The sequence below is a fragment of the Zygosaccharomyces rouxii genome, assembly GCF_000026365.1.
Source record: "Zygosaccharomyces rouxii strain CBS732 chromosome D complete sequence".
Taxonomy (NCBI): domain Eukaryota; kingdom Fungi; phylum Ascomycota; class Saccharomycetes; order Saccharomycetales; family Saccharomycetaceae; genus Zygosaccharomyces; species Zygosaccharomyces rouxii.
In genome coordinates, this window is record NC_012993.1 from 1 (window position 1) to 19,459 (window position 19,459).

General features: G+C 38.5%; 6 protein-coding genes across 6 annotated transcripts; 2 read left to right on the top strand and 4 right to left on the bottom strand.

The window, feature by feature from the left end:
• Window positions 1-5,576: 5,576 nt before the first annotated feature.
• Window positions 5,577-6,647, top strand: ZYRO0D00154g (uncharacterized protein; the record flags this gene model as incomplete). The annotated part of the gene is made up of 1 exon (XM_002496398.1): window positions 5,577-6,647. The coding sequence occupies one exon, from the start codon at window positions 5,577-5,579 to the stop codon at window positions 6,645-6,647; it is 1,071 nt and encodes a 356-aa protein (XP_002496443.1).
• An 815-nt stretch (window positions 6,648-7,462) lies between these two features.
• Window positions 7,463-8,326, bottom strand: ZYRO0D00176g (uncharacterized protein; the record flags this gene model as incomplete). Its single annotated transcript, XM_002496399.1, has 1 exon — window positions 7,463-8,326. One exon carries the CDS (start codon window positions 8,324-8,326, stop codon window positions 7,463-7,465), a length of 864 nt encoding a protein of 287 aa, XP_002496444.1.
• A 2,521-nt stretch (window positions 8,327-10,847) lies between these two features.
• On the bottom strand, window positions 10,848-11,702 carry ZYRO0D00220g (uncharacterized protein; the record flags this gene model as incomplete). The annotated part of the gene is made up of 1 exon (XM_002496400.1): window positions 10,848-11,702. The coding sequence occupies one exon, from the start codon at window positions 11,700-11,702 to the stop codon at window positions 10,848-10,850; it is 855 nt and encodes a 284-aa protein (XP_002496445.1).
• Window positions 11,703-12,245: 543 nt separating this feature from the next.
• ZYRO0D00242g (uncharacterized protein) lies at window positions 12,246-13,301 on the top strand (the record flags this gene model as incomplete). Its single annotated transcript, XM_002496401.1, has 1 exon — window positions 12,246-13,301. The coding sequence occupies one exon, from the start codon at window positions 12,246-12,248 to the stop codon at window positions 13,299-13,301; it is 1,056 nt and encodes a 351-aa protein (XP_002496446.1).
• A 947-nt stretch (window positions 13,302-14,248) lies between these two features.
• ZYRO0D00264g (uncharacterized protein) lies at window positions 14,249-15,109 on the bottom strand (the record flags this gene model as incomplete). Its single annotated transcript, XM_002496402.1, has 1 exon — window positions 14,249-15,109. The coding sequence occupies one exon, from the start codon at window positions 15,107-15,109 to the stop codon at window positions 14,249-14,251; it is 861 nt and encodes a 286-aa protein (XP_002496447.1).
• Window positions 15,110-17,053: 1,944 nt separating this feature from the next.
• Window positions 17,054-18,580, bottom strand: ZYRO0D00286g (MFS transporter; the record flags this gene model as incomplete). The annotated part of the gene is made up of 1 exon (XM_002496403.1): window positions 17,054-18,580. One exon carries the CDS (start codon window positions 18,578-18,580, stop codon window positions 17,054-17,056), a length of 1,527 nt encoding a protein of 508 aa, XP_002496448.1.
• Between the last annotated feature and the right edge of the window lie 879 nt (window positions 18,581-19,459).

The following is a 19,459-nucleotide window of genomic DNA, read 5'->3' on the forward strand; positions in this document are numbered from 1 at the left end:
TCTATTTACTACTTATCCTATTATCCATCACTTTCTACGTCCAGTACCTCTGCCTCTGCTCACCATCTACCGCATTAATTGTTTCTACCATTAGTCATCTTATACGTAATTCATCTCACTATGCTACTTTCCACTCATCATTTCCTACTTTCCCACCTCCTATCACTTTATACGTTCAGTACCTCTTACCATACTACCTTGAAATTACTACCAACTGTATCCTATCCCATTGTAACTGCCCTACAATCTTGTATGAGATGCTATTAGAATTCCTTAGAGACATTCCATAGTCTTAGTCTAATCGGTTCTACTCGCCGGAGAGTACCATATATGTGAACCTAACACTTCCTACTCCTTTCGTACAACATTACTTTTTCAATAATTTTTTCTTCACTACCCGATCTCGCCTCGCTCTGTCTAACTGACAACTTGATCCTATCCTATCCTTTCCCATCTTGCCCTATTCTGTCCTCTTACTACGAACACAATCTAACTTAACCTCTATTGAATAAACAATAGATATTTTAATTTTTATTTATTCTTTTAAATTTTCATTCAATTTCATCTATTTTACTCAACATTACTCATATATATCCATTAACACCACTCTTATCATCTATTCCATTTATCTCTATTTCTTTTTCATTTTCTATTGAGAATTCTATACTCTAACAATCACCAATTCCACCTATCTATCACATCTTCACATACCTACATACGTTCATTTACACTTCACCTCTCACCTGCCCTCACATACTCCCATCGCTATTCGCTTCACACCTCTTTCTACCCATCCACAACCACCCCAACTTCGCACACCCATACACTCCTTCCGCTACCCGATCTGGCCTCCCTCTCCCCTCGCCCTCTGCCATTAACCAACCTTGTTCATCTATCATCTCTCTGCAAATAAATTATTCCATTCATAAGTGTCATTTTATTTTTTATTACATATTTACAAACCATCTAAAATACTCATCAATACATCTCTTGATCAGTTCTTAGATTTACTGCATTATCGCTACATTTACTCATCCACTTTATTTACTATACAATTTTTAACTTCAATTTTTTAATGTATCATCACTTCCCTATACTTATCTATTTACTTAGTTTTCCCCTCCCTTTTCCCACCATTATGCTTTTATTTGTCTAACTCATCTTCTACTTTACTTTACTGAGTAAATCTTATTTTCACTGTATTATTCTTCATTTTAACTCATCTTTTTATCATCTAGTCTCAAACTAGTCCTAATCTCAACATGCGTCTATTCACAACTTCTTCTAGTTAGCTGCTAAATGATTGCAATCCACCCTTACTATATCCCATTCCACTCATCTTTATATTTTCTGAATCTTTTTTTCTTTCCTCATCTTTTCAAATCGAAGTGTTTTTGTCTTGACTTAAAATGCATATCACTTAGAATTCTATTTATTCTTTCTGTTCTATATTCTTGCTCAATACTTTATTGTCAACTATCATTTTCGTCCTTTGTTCTCGCTCGCTCTGTCAAATGTTCTTCGATTCGAACTAAACATAAAAAAGGTATAACACTGAGCGCGCCCTTAGCGTACTACAGACAAAAGAGCACATTCTAGCATCTGGATGGAGCTATAATCAAACGTGTACGTAATAGGCATGTCTATTTGGTATAAATTTTATATAATATATCAACTGTTTCAACTGCGCATCGATAACATGAACTCTTGGATATTCTACTCTAATATTTTGTTGCATAAGTATCATATAGTTGGAATAGATTATCTTCCGTAAAATCTTACACATAACCATAATTCCTACGTTTAAGATAATACAAACTATTTTTATATATGATTTATGATTTAGAGATGTGAAAGTCGGTGGGAATGGAGTTGTGGATGGTACCTAGTGTCCTTTTCAGCAAAAAAAAGTAGAACTGCCGCCTAGAGTGTCTGGTGAGATGTGAGAGTGACTATACAATGAATTGGTGGTGAAAAGATATATATCGTAACAATCGATGTACAATTAGCACTCTAGAACTCTCTTTGGAGAGCATAGGTCAAACTCTGGGAATTGCTATACTACATAAAATATTACTCTATCTCTTCAGAACAGTCTTCTTGTTTCTCATCATGTATTAGAAAACGAAAACTTCAAAACCCTGCAAGGGGCTCCAATCCCTAAGCTTGTGATCAAGAGTGCCACGCGCTACCAATTGCATCAGTAAGGTTTGTTAACACTTAGTTTTCGGCTAAGAAAGCTCATCTCCACATCTATGAGGAAAATTCAGATGTACGTCTTTTATATCGATAAAGCCCATGTATATGATATATTTTAATCTCGAGCTAATTTGGTCTAAGTTTCCTGTCTCTGGCATTCGCACTGTATCACTATATATTTGAAAACACTTCTGATCTACAACATCCAAGCTTTGGCTATTATACATTACGCCTCTTCCGAGAACCCATTTCTGCCAATATATAGTATTCATACCGAAATTATAGATTAATCACCAATTACATTTCGAGTGCACATATCACCTTTGAGGCTCAAAGGTCAGGACATGTTGAAATATGTGTACCATCCTGTTGAACAATGTTGGTTTGATCATAGCGTCGTAATACCAGTACATTTTTCTATAGCAGAAGAAGCAAAATCCACATCACTATACTTCTACATTTCCCATCTTACGAGAATCTTACTTCATTTATATAAATCTACTAACGATAACACATGCCTAAACTTTTTTTGCACATCAAACAACTTAACATCTCAGAACACGTTGCATGTATCTTTATCCTTGTGTTTTGTTGAGATACCGAATCTGCATTTTCCAAGACCAAACATGAAATTCATCCACAAAGCATCACTGATTAAAAAGAATAGAAACAGTAAACACATACTAATACATACATCCTGGGTCTCACTACCTGAAGTAATTTCCAAGAGTCCCTCGCAGCTACCAGAAATTACCTAGTTTACATTAGATCTGGCAGACCAAATCAATTGGCCTACGAGAATGAACAAAATAGATTACCACGATTCGAAACTAACTCACATTATTCTACTCAAGGACTTTTTCTGATGTAAATTAACTTGGAATTGTATCACTTGACCAAGTACTATGAACCCTGGATGATTCTTTTGACATTAATATTAATGAATGTTATAACAGCAAAGCAGAGATGTATGCTCCCTATGTCAGTTTTTGTGGCTGTTAGTTCGCTCTCAGTAGCCCCGGTATATTTTACCGTGATCTGGCTCTCCTACAAGAGGTATGCTGCCGCTTCTAAAGAAAAGGTTAATCTAACACAAGTCGTACTTACAGTGAACCCTAATGTCGAAGAAAAGAAATGGGACAAAATTGCATACAAGATGAATAATATTTTCTTTCAAAAACGTAATTGGGCGACACAAGATTTTTTTCTTTAGGCAGCCAACAGTGTCAATCGAATTTTAGAGAACATATTTTGAAACCCTTTTTGCAAGGAAAAATCCATCCTGGAGAAGCAGAAAGTGATGTACTCATTTCTTCCGTTGTCAGTCATCTAGCGGGAGTACATGCGACCTTGGAAGAATTTCTACAGACAGTCGCTACAAAACCTTCTCTAGAATTCCAATGTCTGCCTAGGGACAGATACAGCGGTCACTTTATGTCCCTCTGGAGGACCTATCATTCTGGTGAAGCTTCCAAAGCCTTTACCCTTCCGCGACTTTTTATTCCGTGGGTAATATTCCAAGGATACCTCGGATCTAAATGTTTGCTGATTGCAACCATCTGTGGTAATTACAGCACTGTATTGAAAAAAAAGTACAGACCTCTTGTTCTTGTTTCCGATAAAGATGTGGCTTCCTTTTTCAAGAAGTTACTCGAGCTGCTTTTCTCTGGCCAGTTGTTACTTTATCATGACCTGGACTGCATTGCTGTGGATGCTCTCAGAGCGTGCGAACCTTCTTTTGATTAAATCAATGTTGCCTTGTAATGTTAAGAATTTACCGGCTAACGACTACCTCTCGATTCTAAATCAATAAAGTTTGCTTTGGTCGTGGATATTCAGATATTGATTTTGAGAAGTTGTAAGTAAAAAACAGAACCATTGTTCAGAACGAGGTTTTTTGACTGACACACTACAGAAGCCCAGAATAGACATCGAAAAAGGGACTAGCTTTTAATGTCTTTTTTATCTCCTATGGAAAACATACTAATGAGAAGCAGCGAATGAATTAAAAATGGCACAAGAAATCATCGAGACAATGTAGGTCAGGTACATAACCACAAAGGACGCAGAATGTATTGCCCCCAAATAAAGCATTGAGGTGTTGAAAATATTGCGAAACTTCTCGAAAAGACCATCTCTACATTCATCTTTTTCGGCCGTATGTAATAATTCACCAAAGTTCTCAACGTTCTTGTTATAATTCGCAAGTGCTCTCTCAGTTAGCACCTTATTTGGTGGATTTTTCCAAAAATTCCTGTACCTTTCTCCTTCGTAATAACACCTTATGTCGTAGGTCTGACATTCTATTGGTTTTACGATTTCTCTCACAAAAAAGCGCATACAATGCTCCCCACTGCAAAAAAAGGGAATACCGATATCCTGTCTCTTCAGAAAAGTGATTAACTCTAAATGCAGTTCTCCGCCAAGCTACTGGATCCCCAGTCAGATCTATTTCAGCCACTTCCTTCAATAACTTTTGGAGCACTTTGGTCTCAATATTAACTTTTTTCCTATGGTGAATAAAGTTCACAAAAAGCATAATAAAGAATAGGAAGTAATGAATGATCATCCATAATGGAGAAAATACGTCTAAAACTTTCAGTTCGTATGGATTATCATAAAAGTCTCGCAAACTAAAATACACCAACCGTACAAACGATGATATATATGCAACTGAAAGAGAAGCGAAAATGTCATATAACAATGTTTTCTCGAGGAAATATGGGGCAAGGAAGTATGTCAACTTTCCAACAGAACTGTCTGCTGGCAATTCTATCTCCTCCTCTTCAAACGTCTGTTCACACTTTTCTAAATCCATTTCAGTTTCGTCACTTATCATACTCATATTGTCTTGTTGGTTAAATACACCATTGCTGTTACGAGTGTCAGTTTGTGTCTGAATTACCGCCCTTTATATATTTTTCACCCCGGATTGCTCTGCCCTTCATTGTTTCCTCCCCGCGCGACAATTCCATGCAGAAGAAACTCGAAAGCGTCAAAATGATAAAATTGACACAAAGAGGTGGACAGGTAGTTCAAAAATCAATTTTGAATCTCTAATCAGAGCTCTGAAAGATTGCCTTATGTCTGGTGTGTCGGCACCTTATGTCACTTTTGCATCACCTTTTTGCCAGGAATATCTTTTTTCTTATATATTTCCACTTTCAAGCGAGAAGGACATCAGAAAGGTGTATATGTATAGGTAACATGAACTTTGTTCGGACTTGCATGGATTGTTATCCATTGTTATCAGGAACCCCTTTTTCTGCAATGTTCGTCATGTCGCTCCGATGACGATAAAAATCTGATCTCGTTTCTCATAGCAACTCAGGAAACTACTCACTACATACAACTAAAGAGTTTAAACAAGAACAAATATGGAATTCGATAAAGAATCTCAAAAGCCTGTCTTACCCAAACAACCCTTCAAGAGTGACTCTACATGGTCGTTTTATGAAATATCCAAGCATCGTTTCCCCCAGGTGATCTCATGTTTATGCCTTGTTGGGTGGGTATCACTATATGGGAGTAATTTAATAAATAAAATTGGATTAACGGGTGAGATGTTTGCCACTTTAGTCCTAGGATTTTCAGTTCTACTTTCCCTTGCACGGTTACAATATTCGAAATTCTATCCCAATACAACAGAACTAGTTCAGCAGGTGTTAGAATCGAATCCCGGAGTAGATATCGAGAAATGGGCCGAAATTGCAAATAGACTGAACATTTACTTTTACCAAGAGCATCTCTGGCCCATGCCTCACTTTTTTTTTAATAATCAACCTGTTCAACTTGTGTTCAAGGATAAGGTTTTAAGGCCATATCTCGAAGGGAAACTTGACGATATTACCGATATGGACAAGATCCAATCAGCAAATTGTTATTTGCAGTCACTAAATGAAAAGTTCGAATTATTATTGAAGGTTAATTTGCCAGAACCCGTTTTAAACTCTGAACTACCTAAAGGTACCCACAGAAACAAATTCTCCTTTTATGCAACATATTTGTCCGTTGGATTCATGGTTTGTGATTATCAAGCACTAACTTTGCTTATGATCGTAATGGCATTTAAATCAAAAACATTTTTGCCCTTGATTAAAGCCATACTTTTCCAGTATCTTACCTTGAGAATATATCAGGATTCCTATTGTAGACTATATCCACAGATGGATACAATGCATGCAATGAATTTTTTGGCGATAATAATAAAGGTTAGCCCTGGAAAAGAACCGGCTAAATGGGACCAAATAGCCGGGTATATGAATCAATATCTAGCTGAGGAAAATATCGGCTATTCTAAGAATATATTTCTCGACGGCAAGCATTGTTTAAACTGTTACAAGACCTGCTTTGAGCCTCTATCCGTTAATAATGGTCCTTCGAAATACTGCGATTTCAAAGAAATTGTTGAGGTTACGCAACCAAGCGTAAATGGAGAGACCAATTAATGAAGCAGTGTATTCTTCTTCGCAAACTGAACGTAGCAGTATATAATGACTTAAAATATGATGGTGTCACAAGTGCTGCGATAGACGGTCTCCGAGTTTCATGAAGCTACATGACATGTAATCTCAAGCTGGTAATAAACATATTTTAATGTGTTTTGGTGTCACTTACAATAATATTATTATATGATGAGGTCTTAGCACCAATCAAGGTCTGAGATGTAGCTTAATGAAAAGAACAATTCTCTGAATATTTTAATCGTGATAGGTACCTTCTCCACTTCCAGGTAGCATATATAGCGTCTCGTACCTTAAAACATTCATTAAAATCTTTTCAAAGACTTGATGTTGAGAAGTTCCATATAATACTCAGTAATGTATGGATTGACGATAAGTGTTTCTGTCAATTTTTCCCTTTCGCAACCATAACTATTTTTTTTTTTTTAAACTTCATATGGTCTGCAACTTCTGAGAAAGGTACCAATATATTATTGGAGCCTAGAAACTTATCACTTCAAGTCATTCTGCTTCGATGAGGTACCATAAATATTAGTTTAAATATCAGGATTTTGCCAATTTTAACCTTCAATTGAACAATCACAGCTCGTATTCCTCTTACCTTACTCAACCCTTCACCTATCGAATTGGTCACCTACGAGAACAGGAAACTTTTCAACAGTAGTTCATTTAACTCAAACTCCATAAGAGCTGCTGTTGCCCGCTTTTCGAAAATTAATTACCACCAGTGTAAGTTTCTCCTGTTACACAAGTATTTGGACTGGCTTTCAATGTGCTTTTTATCTCCTATGAAAAACATACTAATGAGGGGTAGCGAATGAATCAAAAATGGCGCAAGAAATCATCGATATAATGAAGGTCAGCATCATAATCATAAAGGACCCTAGCTCTATTATCACCAAGTAAAACAATGAGGTGTTGAAGATACTATGAAACTTCTCGAAAATACCATCTCTAAATTCATCTTTTTCTGCCGTATGTGATAATTTACCAAAACTTTCAACGCTCTTGTTATAATTCGCAAGTGCTCTCTCAGTTAGCGCTTTATTTGGTGGATTTTTCCAAAAATTTACTACCGTACTTCCTTCTTGATAACACCTGATGTCGTACGTCTGACACTCTATTGGTTTTACGATTTCTCTCACAAAAAAGTGGATACAATGCTCCCCACTGCAAAAAAGGGAATACCGATATCCTGTCTCTTCAGAAAAGTGATTAACTCTAGATGCAATTCTCTGCCAAGCTACTGGATCCTCGGTCAGGTCCATTTCAGCCACTTCCTTCAATAATTGTTGGAGCACTTTTTTCTCAATCTTAACGTTTTTCCTATTGTCGATGAAGTTCCAAAAAGAAAACGTAAAGCATAGGAAGTAATGAATGATCATCCATAAGGGAGACAATACGTCTAAAAGTTTCAGTTCGTATGAATCATCATAAAAGTCTCGAAGAATAAAGTAAGGCAACCGTACAATCGATGGTGATATAAATGCAGCTGAAAGAGAACCGATCATGTCGTCTATCCATGTTTTCTCGAAGAAATATGGGGCAAGGAAGTATGTCAACTTTCCACCAGGACTGTCCTCTGGCAATTCTATCTCCTCCTCTTCATACGTCTGAACGCACTTTTCTAAGTCCATTTCACTCTCGTCACTTATCATACTCATTTTACTGCTTTGGTTAAACACATCATCGCTGTTGCGAATGTCAGTTTGCGTCTGAATTACCGCCTTTTATGTCTTTTCACTCCGGATTGCTTCCCCCTTGATTGTTCCCTCCCCGCGGAACAATTTCATGCAGGAGAAACTCGAAGTGTCAAAATGATATCGTATATATACGAAAGCGGTAGACAGGTAGTTCAAAAATCAATTTTGAATCTCTAATCAGAGCTCTGAAAGATTGCCTTATGTCTGGTGTGTAGGCACCTTATGTCACTTTTGCATGACCTTTTGCCGGGAATATCTTTTTCTTATATATTTCCACTTTTAAGCGAGAAGGACATTAGAAAGGTGTATACGTATAGGTAACATGAACTTTGTTCGGACTTGCATCGATCGTTATCCATTGTTATCAGGAGTTTCTTTTTCTGTAATCCTCCCCATTTCGCTCCTCCGATGACGATAAAAATCTGATCTCGTTTCTCATAGCAACTCAGAAAAGTACTTGCAATATGGAACGACAGAGGTTTATCAAGCACAAACATTCAATAAAGAATCTCAAAAGCCTGTCTTACCCAAACAACTCTTCAAAAATGCATTCACATGGTTCCTTTATGAAATATCCAAGCATCTTTTCCCCCAGGTGATCTCATGTTTATACCTTATCGTTGGATGGGTAGTAGCTCGGGCAACTGTTATTGACAAAAATATGCTTGTCAGTGCCATGATTACCGGTGCTTTCTTTGGATTTCTACTTGTATTGTCCTTTGTATGGTTCAGCTATTCGAAATTGCACCCCAAAAATATGACAGAATTGGTTCAGCAAGTGTTGGAATCGAATCCTGGTCTTGATATCGAGAAATGGGACGAAATTGCGAGTATATTGAACTCTTTCTTTTACCAAGAGCATATCTGGAACACACCTCACTTTTTTTTTCAGTGGTCAAAGTCTCCAACCCGTGTTCAAGGCTAATGTTTTAAGGCCATATCTCGAAGGGAAACTTGACGACATTGCCGATACGGACAAGATCCAATCAGCAACATTTTATTTGCAATCAGTAAATGAGAATTTTGAACTATCATTAAAGGACAGTTTGCCAGAACCAGTTTTAAATTCCAAACTACCCAGAGACACGCACAGAAATAAAATCTTCTTTTACCCAGAATATTTGCTCTTCGGATTCTTTTTTTGTTGTTGTCAAGGCTTCACTTTGTTGGAGGTCCTAACAGCATTTAAACAAAAATCATTTTCGCCCTTGACTCCGATCGTATTTGCCCAGTATATGTCTTTGAATTACTACAGGTGTTTCTATCCTTTTATGGATCCACAGATGGCTACAATGCAAGCAATGGAATTTTTGGCGATAATAACAAACGTTGGTCCTGGAAAAGAACTGGATAAATGGGATCAGATAACCAAGTATACGAATCAATATTTGACTGGGGGAAATAGCGGCCATTCTAGGAATGTATTTTTCGACGGTAATCACTGTTTAGACTGATACCAGGATTGATTTGGGCCACTTTCCGTTGGAAACAGCTTGGTTTATGGAGAGTTGAAGGAAATTGTGGAGTTTACAAAACGATGAGTAGAGTAAAGAGAGAAAAATACATCGTGTTTTTTACTCACAACCTGAGAGTGGCACTGTATAGTATCACAAAATATGTTAGCATCACAGGTAATGCAACTGATGGTCCCAGGGAGTACTTATTTCCTGTGGAGTAATTCTCCTAACTAAGTTTGTTGCCTCTTGGCCAAAGATTATCTATAAGGACAGTAATCAGGAAAAAAGAAAAATAAGAGTAAGAATTGACGGTCCTAAGTTTAATTAAAATCCTTATGTGTATGAACTCACCCCTGTAATTATTTGTGGAAAGTTTCTCCGATAACCAGATTGACTTCCATTGCATTTAGTGGTAATTTTATGTTCCTCCGAAGATTATATCATTCCAATGAAGCTTCCAAAGGTAGACATAATCGACAGAATAAATTTCTTTCTAGTATAATAACTACCGTTCCAGGTGTGAACTGGGAAAATGGGATCAAATGGAAAATGAATCAGCATTTACAAAATAGAAATGCCATCGACGGGGGTAAACGTGATAGTTTTTTCTATGGAAACCAATGATTTCACTTTTTTGAAAAAAAGTTTAAACCTCTTGTTTCCAATAAGGATGTGGCTGGACCAAGAAGTTACTCGAGCAGCTTGTCTCTGGTCAATTGTTACTTTACCATGACCTGGACTGTATTGCTGCGGATGCGCTCAGAGCGTGCGAAACTTCTTCTGATTAAATAAATGTGGCCTTAGAGCATAAAGAATTTACCGGCTAACGACGGTCTCTTGCTTCTAAATCAATAAATTTTGTTTTGCCCGTGGATATTCGGATATTGATTTTGAGAAGTTCTAAGTGAAAAATAGAGCCATTGTTCAGAACGAGGATTTTTGACTGCCAAACCACAGAAGCCTACAATAGACATCGAAGAAGGGACTAGCTCTTAATGTGCTTTTAATCTCCTATGAAAAACATACTATTGAGCGGTAGCGAATAAATCAAAAATGGTACGAGAAATAAACAATACAAGGTGGCCCAGGGACATAATCATAAGCAACGCAGCTTCTATTACCCCCAAGTAAAGCATTGAGGTGTTGAAAATATTGCGAAACTTCTCGAAAATACCATCTCTACATTCATCTTTTTCGGCCGTTTGTAATAATTCACCAAAGTTCTCAATGCTATTGTTATAATTCGCAACTGCTCTCTCAGTTAGCGCTTTATTTGGTGGATTTTTCCAAAAATTGCTGCATATTTCTCCATCAAAATAACATCGGATATCGTAGGTCTGACGCTCTATTGGTTTTACGATTTCTCTCACAAAAAAGCGCATACAATGCTCCCCACTGTAAAACACGGAATAATGATTTCCCCCCTCTTCACAAAATCGATTAACTCTAGATGCAATTTTCCGCCAAGCTACTGGATCCCCGGTCAGGTCCATTTTAACCACTTCCTTCAATAACTTTTGGAGCACTTTTTTCTCAATATCAACTTTTTTCCTATGGTGAATAAAATCCGCAAAAAGCATAGTAAAGCATAGGAAGTAATGAATGATTATCCATAGAGGAGAATATAGGTCTGAAAGCTCTGGTTCAGTTATATTATTATAAAGGTCTCGCAGACTAAAGTACATCAACCGTGCAGTCAATGACACAAATGCAAGGAAAAGAGAGAAGCTAATGTCGGATATCCATGTTTTCTCGAAGAAATATGGGTCAAGGAAGTACATCAACTTTCCAGCAGAACTCTCTGCTGGCAATTCTATCTCCTCCTCCTCATACCTCTGTACACACTTTTCTAAATCCATTTCACTCTCGTCACTTATCATACTGATACTGCCTTATTGGTTGAATACACCATTGTTGTTGCGAGTGTCAGTTTGTGTCTGAATTGCCGCCTTTTATATATTTTTCACCCCGGATTGCTTCCGCCCTTGATTGTTCCCTCCCCGCGGAACAATTTCATGCAGGAGAAACTCGAAGTGTCAAAATGGCAACGTATATATACGAAAGCGGTAGACAGGTAGTTCAAAAATCAATTTTGAATCTCTAATCAGAGCTCTGAAAGATTGCCTTATGTCTGGTGTGTCGGCACCTTATGTTACTTTTGCACGACCTTTTGCCAGGAATATCATTTTCTTATATATTTCTACTTTCAAGCGAGAAGGACATTATAAAAGGTGTATACGTATAGGTAACATGAACTTTGTTCGGACTTGCATGGATTGTTATCCATTGTTATCAGGAGTTTCTTTTTCTGTAATCCTCCCCATTTCGCTCCTCCGATGACGATAAAAATCTGATCTCGTTTCTCATAGCAACTCAGGAAACTACTCATTACATGGAACGACAGGGATATAGAATGAACAAACATGGAATCTGATAAAGAATCACAAAGGCCTGTCTTACCCAAGGACCTCTTTAGAAATGGCTTGACATGGATTTTATATGAAATTTTCAAGCATTATTTCCCCAGTGTGGTCTCATGTACATTCTGCGTCATCACCTGGGTAGCATTTTCAATGGATGCTTTTTATCAAAATGTCCCTGGACTCTACATGATTGGCAGGGTTGTCTTTGAATCTGCAATTAACTTCCCCCTTGGATGGCTTTATTATTCGAAATCGCATCCCGATACGACATTGTTGGTTCAGCAGGTGTTAAAATCGAATCCTGGTCTTGATATCGAGAAATGGGACGAAATTGCGAATAGATTAAACTCTTCCTTTTACCAAGAACATATGTGGAACACACCTTACTTTTTTTATGATGGTCAACAGGGTCAACTTGCATTCAGAAATAATGTTTTAAGGCCATATCTCGAAGGGAAATTTGAAGATATTTCCGATAAGGACAAGATACAATCAGCAAAGTTTTACCTACAATCAATAAATGAAAATTTTAAACTATCATTAAAGGACAATTTGCCAGAATCCTTTCTAAATTCTGAACTACCCAGGGACACCTACAGAAACAAATCTATGCTTCACTCGCGACATTTGTTCATGGGAATCATATTTTTGCGGCGTCAATATCAAATTTTGTTGGGGATCGTAATGGGACTTTTTCAGAAATCATTTTTTAGTTTGTTTTGTTGCATATTTTGGGATCAAATTTTCTCAAGAGACAACTGGAGCTTCTATTGGTTGGTATATCCAGAGATGGGTATAATGCAAGGAATAAAATTTTTGGCAATCATAACAAAAGTTAGTCCTGGAGAAGAACTGGATAAATGGGACCAAATAGCCAGGTATATGAATCAATATTTGTCTGAGGAATATAAACATCTTCCTAATAATAATTTTTTTGACGGTAAGCACTGTTTAGACTGTTACCAAGCTTGCTTTAAACCACTTTCCGTTGGAAACAGCTTAGTTTATGGAGAGTTGAAGGAAATTGTGGAGTTTACAAAACGAAGAGTAGAGTAAAGAGAGAAAAATACATCGTGTTTTTTACTCACAACCTGAGAGTGGCACTGTATAGTATCACAAAATATGTTAGCATCACAGGTAATGCAACTGATGGTCCCAGGGAGTACTTATTTCCTGTGGAGTAATTCTCCTAACTAAGTTTGTTGCCTCTTGGCCAAAGATTATCTATAAGGACAGTAATCAGGAAAAAAGAAAAATAAGAGTTAGAATTGACGGTCCTAAGTTTAATTAAAATCCTTATGTGTATGAACTCACCCCTGTAATTACTTGTCAAAAGTTTTTCATATCCATCTCCAGATTGAAGTCCATGGCATTTAGTGGTGATTTTATGTTCCTCCAAAGATTTTAGCACTCCAATGAAGCTTCCAAAGGTAGGTGTAATCGACAGAATAAAATTTTTGTCTATTATAATAACTGCTGTTCCAGGTGTGAACTTGGGACAATGGGATCAAACAGCTATGAGAACAAATCAGCATTTAAGAAATAGAAATGCCAACGACGGGGTAGACGTGATATTTTTTTCGACGGCAACCAAGTTTTTTGCTTTTTTGAGAGAGTTAGAAGCTTTTGTTTACGATATGGATGTGGTTTATTTGAGAAGCTGCTCGAGCCGCCTTTCTCTGGCCAATGGTTACTACACCGTGACCTGGGCTGTATTGCTGCGGATGTGTTCAGAGCGTGCGAACCTCCTTCTGATTAAATAAATGTGGCCTTGGAATATAAAGAATTTACCGGCTAACGACTACCTCTCAATTCTAAATCAATAAACTTTGCTTTGGTTATGGGTATTTAAAGACATTGGTTTGAGAAGTTCTAATCAAAAGATAGATCCATTGTTCAGAACGAGAACGAGGTTTTTAGACTGCCATACCACAGAAGCCTACAATAGACATCGAAGAAGGGACTAGCTCTTAATGTGCTTTTAATCTCCTATGAAAAACATACTATTGAGCGGTAGCGAATAAATTAAAAATGGCACAAGAAATCATCGAGATAATGAAGGCCATGATCATAACCACAAAGGACACTGTTTCTATTATCATGAAGTAAAACATTGAGATGTTGAAAATATTGCGATACCTCTCGAAAATACCATCTCTACATCCATCTTTTTCTGCCGTATGTGATAATCCACCAAAGTTCTCAAAGCTCTTGTTATAATTCGCAAGTGCTCTCTCGGCTAACACCTTATTTGGTGGATTTTTCCAAAAATTCCTGTACATTTTTCCTTCGTAATAACATCGGATGTCGTAGGTCTGGCACTCTATTGGTTTTACGATTTCTCTCACAAAAAAGTGCATACAATGCTCTCCACTGTAAAAAACGGAATAATGATATCCTGTCTCTTTAGAAAAGAGATTAACTCTAGATGCAATTTTCCGCCAAGCTGCTGGATCCCCAGTCAGGTCCACCTCAGCCACTTCCTTCAATAACTTTTGGAGCGCTTTTGTATCAATATCAACTTTCTTCCTATCGTAGATGAAGTCCAAAAAAGAAAAAGTAAAGCATAGGAAATAATGAATGATCATCCATAAAGGAGAAAATAGGTCTGAAAGTTTTGTTTCAATTTTATTATCATAAAAGTCTCGCAGACAAAAGTACGCTAACGGTGCAAACGATGAAATAAATGTACCTAAAAGAGAGAAGCCAATGTCGGATATCCATGTTTTCTCGAAAAAATATGGGGCAAGGAAGTATTTCAACTTTCCACTAGTACTGTCCTCTGGCAATTCTATTTCCTCCTCTTCATACGCCTGCACACACTTTTCTAAATCCATTTCACCTTCGTCACTTATCACACTCATCTTACTGCGTTGGTTAGATGCATAATTGCTGTTACGAGTGTCAGTTTGTGTCTGAATTACCGCCTTTTATGTCTTTTCACTCCGGATTGCTTCCCCCCTTGATTGTTCCCTCCCCGCGGGACAATTTCATGCAGGAGAAACTCGAAGTGTCAAAATGATAACATATAGATAGGAAAAGGGTAGACAGGTAGTTCAAAATTCAATTTTGAATCTCGAATCAGAGCTCTAAAGAATTGCCTTATGTCTGGTGCGTCGGCACCTTCTTTCACTTTGCTTACCCTTTTTTGTTGATAGCATACAGGGCCGCGGGTTTATCATCTGAGGACAAAAAATAATAGTATACATGGTTTTTGTATGACAGTCCACTGCTCACTGTAGTTCCTTATCGCATACGTTACTTGAATTATGAAGATATCTTAAATAAGATAAGATAAGATAAGATAAGAAGTAAATCTTCGTTGGTAATGAGTTCTGTTGCGAGGTTCGAGGTTGAAAAACGCTATGGCAACCTGGTTGACGACGTGCACTTATTTGTACTATAACCACGCCCACAATAGAGCAAGGTAGCTTTTAAGATTCCTAGTTTTTATGTTACCAGCTGACTTTTTCAGATCCTTGTAAATATGGCACATTCATGAAACCATCAAATTACCACTGGGTGACAACGCAGGTTGTGCTTTGCCTGTCGTTTCTATTCCTGTTCGTGCCAAGTGTAGCAATCCCAGAATCATTCATCATGTTATATTTGACAAACTTTTGCGTGAGTTTCATTTATTTTCTGCTCTTCGTTAGGTAGATGCATGGGGGTTATTCTGTGCTAACCGCCCATTAAGTAAATTCTCGGAATTATTCTTCATCCATCGATTCAATTTGAGGCAAACGGGCTAAAATATGCAGGGACAACTTAGAAACTGTCCTCATCAATGCAGCACTCAGACCTTCTTATTCCCCACTCATTACAACCCGTTCTGAGAAAAGGGGTCTCTACGCAACTTCCTCGACATTTCCAGCATTCTTCTGTGAATGTTCTCTAAGAAGCTTTAACAAATAGCGGGGGTGTCATCCAAACTTGCGAAAGTTGCAAATGTATTCCGATATCTCTGACATTGGCTTTCAAGACTTGACAGGGTGCATAGGAAAGGGCTTGTGGCTCCCGTATGTTTTTCGTCCGGATCGCTTCCATTTTAAGTACAAAGGATTTTATACATCATTTGTGCAGATCTTCGAAGGTCTGAAACTTTTCGCAAAATTTGGGGCACTCAATTTCAAGTCAGTTGATCCCTTTAATATATAAGCGAACCATTGAGCAGCACAACCCGGCCGTCTTGAAGTTCAGTCCACCAGAACTCTATCCACATAACGCAGTTCTATATTTTTTAGTCTACCATCTCGACTCTTCAGAAGAGCATAAGGCCTCCAAAAAGCAGACCAATTTTAAAGGGTTAGTGGCACTGTAGTTTCATCAATTACATAATCAAAAACATTATTTACTAAGCTTAGACACGTCCAGGATTTCACATTTATAGGTGGTAGTCAAAGTGCAAAGTTTAGAATTACAGTATCAGTTGGGAAACTGCGTATAGTCTACCCCTCCTTACCTAAGAAACTTCTTAGATATTTTGAATATTCAAATGACACAATCCCATGCTTTTCCAACAATGAACACATAGTTAACCAAGTACTCCCAAAACAAAATAAAAAAAAAAAAAAAAAAAAAAAAAAGCTTCACAGTCCCCCAAGAATATCGTATTGTATTATATCTGCATCTCCACATTATTTAGCATGCATTCGATAGACATCAAAAAAACAACAAAGCAATACAAGACAAATGACACGCACGCATACACGCATGCAGGCACACAAACGATTCATGCTCAGAGATATCTAACAGCGATCGCTAAAAGCCTTCGTTTGACCTCTAGATCAGCCTTCTGATAATTTGAATTAGTCTATCCTCTTAGAATAGGGATTTTTGGAACGAATCTTGGAACCAAATGCATAAAACACAAACGGAATGGGAATCATTCCCAATGCAACAAAGGCAATTGTAGAAGCTCCCCAATGGACCCCCAAATTACCAAATAGAGCAGACCCGAACAATGGGAACACACCAGCCAAAATTGACCTGAAAAAGGTGTTTGCAGCTATTGCAGAGGCCGCATACTTCGTAAAGGCGTCCACCAAGTAGTTGAGACAGCCCTGAAAAATAACGAAAAATCCAAAAGCCATGCAGGACAACCCGATACAGGGAGCAATCCAGTGAACATGGGCCCACGAAGTCCAGGCGAATATAAACAGCCCAGTAGGCATTAACCATGCGAACATCATCATAGGCGGAAACCTCTCCTCCGGAATGGGAACACCTTTATTTGCTATCAGGATCCTTCTGTATCTGAGCCCTCCCCACACATTAGCTACACCGCCCAGAATCACGCCAACGAGGACAGCTAACATCGGCAAGTTTCCAAGGGTACCCTCCCAACCTCTTGTCATCTTAAAGGTCAGTGGCAGTGAAGTCACAATGAGATACAATATTCCGAAAACATAACTGGCGAACAGCGCCAGAAAAAACACAATTGGAGTTGCAAGCATAGCGAATGGTCTTATCAAATGAGTACTCAAATACTCATTGAGGTCCAGATCCCACTCTTCATGTTTCGCATGGTAGGCCCAATTTCCAGTCCTCTTCCGGATTTTCTTGGCCCTGTAAGCCAACAAAACCCCGGAGTGTGACTCAGAAACCGTGAAAACGGCAACAACCATGATGAACCCTTGCACAATGCAACTGAACCACAGTGGCCATCGCCACTCGTCGGAGCCGCCAACTTGAAATGTCAACAAAGAACAAATAACCGGTCCCACTGTTGTACCACACACAACAAACATCGCGTAAAATACCATGGCAATCGATCTCACACGGATCGACCAAAAATCTGACAGAACACCTCCAGACGACACAACCGGGCTACCCCCAAAGAATCCGGCAAAAAACCTCGTCGCTAATAGACTGGCAAAGTCTTTCGAACTAGCTGATCCCAAAGTAAACACCATCGAAACTAGCAGCGATCCGAATATCGCAATCTTCCGACCATACATCTCTGACAGCGGTGCAAAGAACATCGGTCCAAAAGCTATTCCCAGCACATACAACGACGTTGCTAACAGTGCCTTTTCTCGGCTCACATTGAAGTACTCACCCAGATGTGATACGGAGGGCGAGGTGGTCGTCGAATTGAACTGCGCTGAGAACGTCGCAAGACCGTAAATCGCGGTATGCCATAGCTTCTTCCCCCTACTCCAGTTGAACGGGCTTCCCGGATCTCCTTCACTGAATTCCACCAAAAGACTGTTCGTATTGGATTCGGACGACATATCCAGAAGGTGCTCTTTGTCCAGAACATTACCGCCGTCCTCGTTGTCTCCTAGCTGACTGTTAGAACATGTATCCCTAGAATCCGCATGCTCATTCATTGCGGTCTTTACGGTACTACTTCAACTTTGCTTATTAACAGGCTCAGTTCATCTTTTTCATATATAGTTGTTTTTTTTTCTTATCGTTCGTTGGTTGCCTTTGTTGCAGCTTATGAAAAAATATCTTCAGACCCCACAGACCCTTTCATTAGTAAAGAGAAAAGAGCGTTCACTTTGACAGAAGTGGAAGGACACCCTGATGCAGGCCGTTATAAAAGGGGAGCAACCACCATCATCTTGCCGGTCTTTTGTTTCCCTGTAACCCAAATTGCTTGACACAGTCTTTGGAGTAACCTGGAATAACCTGGCCACTTGAAATAAATCGGATGAAAGTATCGAAACTGCTGAATATCGCGACCGAGGAATGCTATCTTTCTGCTCCTCAAGCAGGTCAAAATAGGAGATAGCAGGTAATGATCATAAATCGCTCTATTCCGGTGTAACCGTATCTAGTTTCTTTAGCAATACCTTTTTTTAAGGGACCGAAATGACGAAAATGACGAAAATGATGGGTTTCGCCAAAGAATGTATTAAGTAAGCAGCGAGCTCTTCGGTCAGAGGTATATGAAGTTGAAGTGCTCGTAATGTAGAGCTTCCTTGTCACAACTGAAGTGTACTTCACATTTTGTTGCCTTTGGTTGAACTACCACGACGACATGCGGAGTACAGATCATGAGCGACTTTCCAAGGATGAACAAGCATGCCACGCATATGATCCCACGGGTGAGAGTGGCTACCACGAAACTAATGAAACTTCAGGCCAATCTATCCCGGTTTCAAGATCAGATACGAGAATGGAAGATGCAGATGCAGATGCCGCTCAATCAGACTTGGCCATACAGAAGCAGAAGACCCGCCTCATGTCCCCCAAGGTGCAGA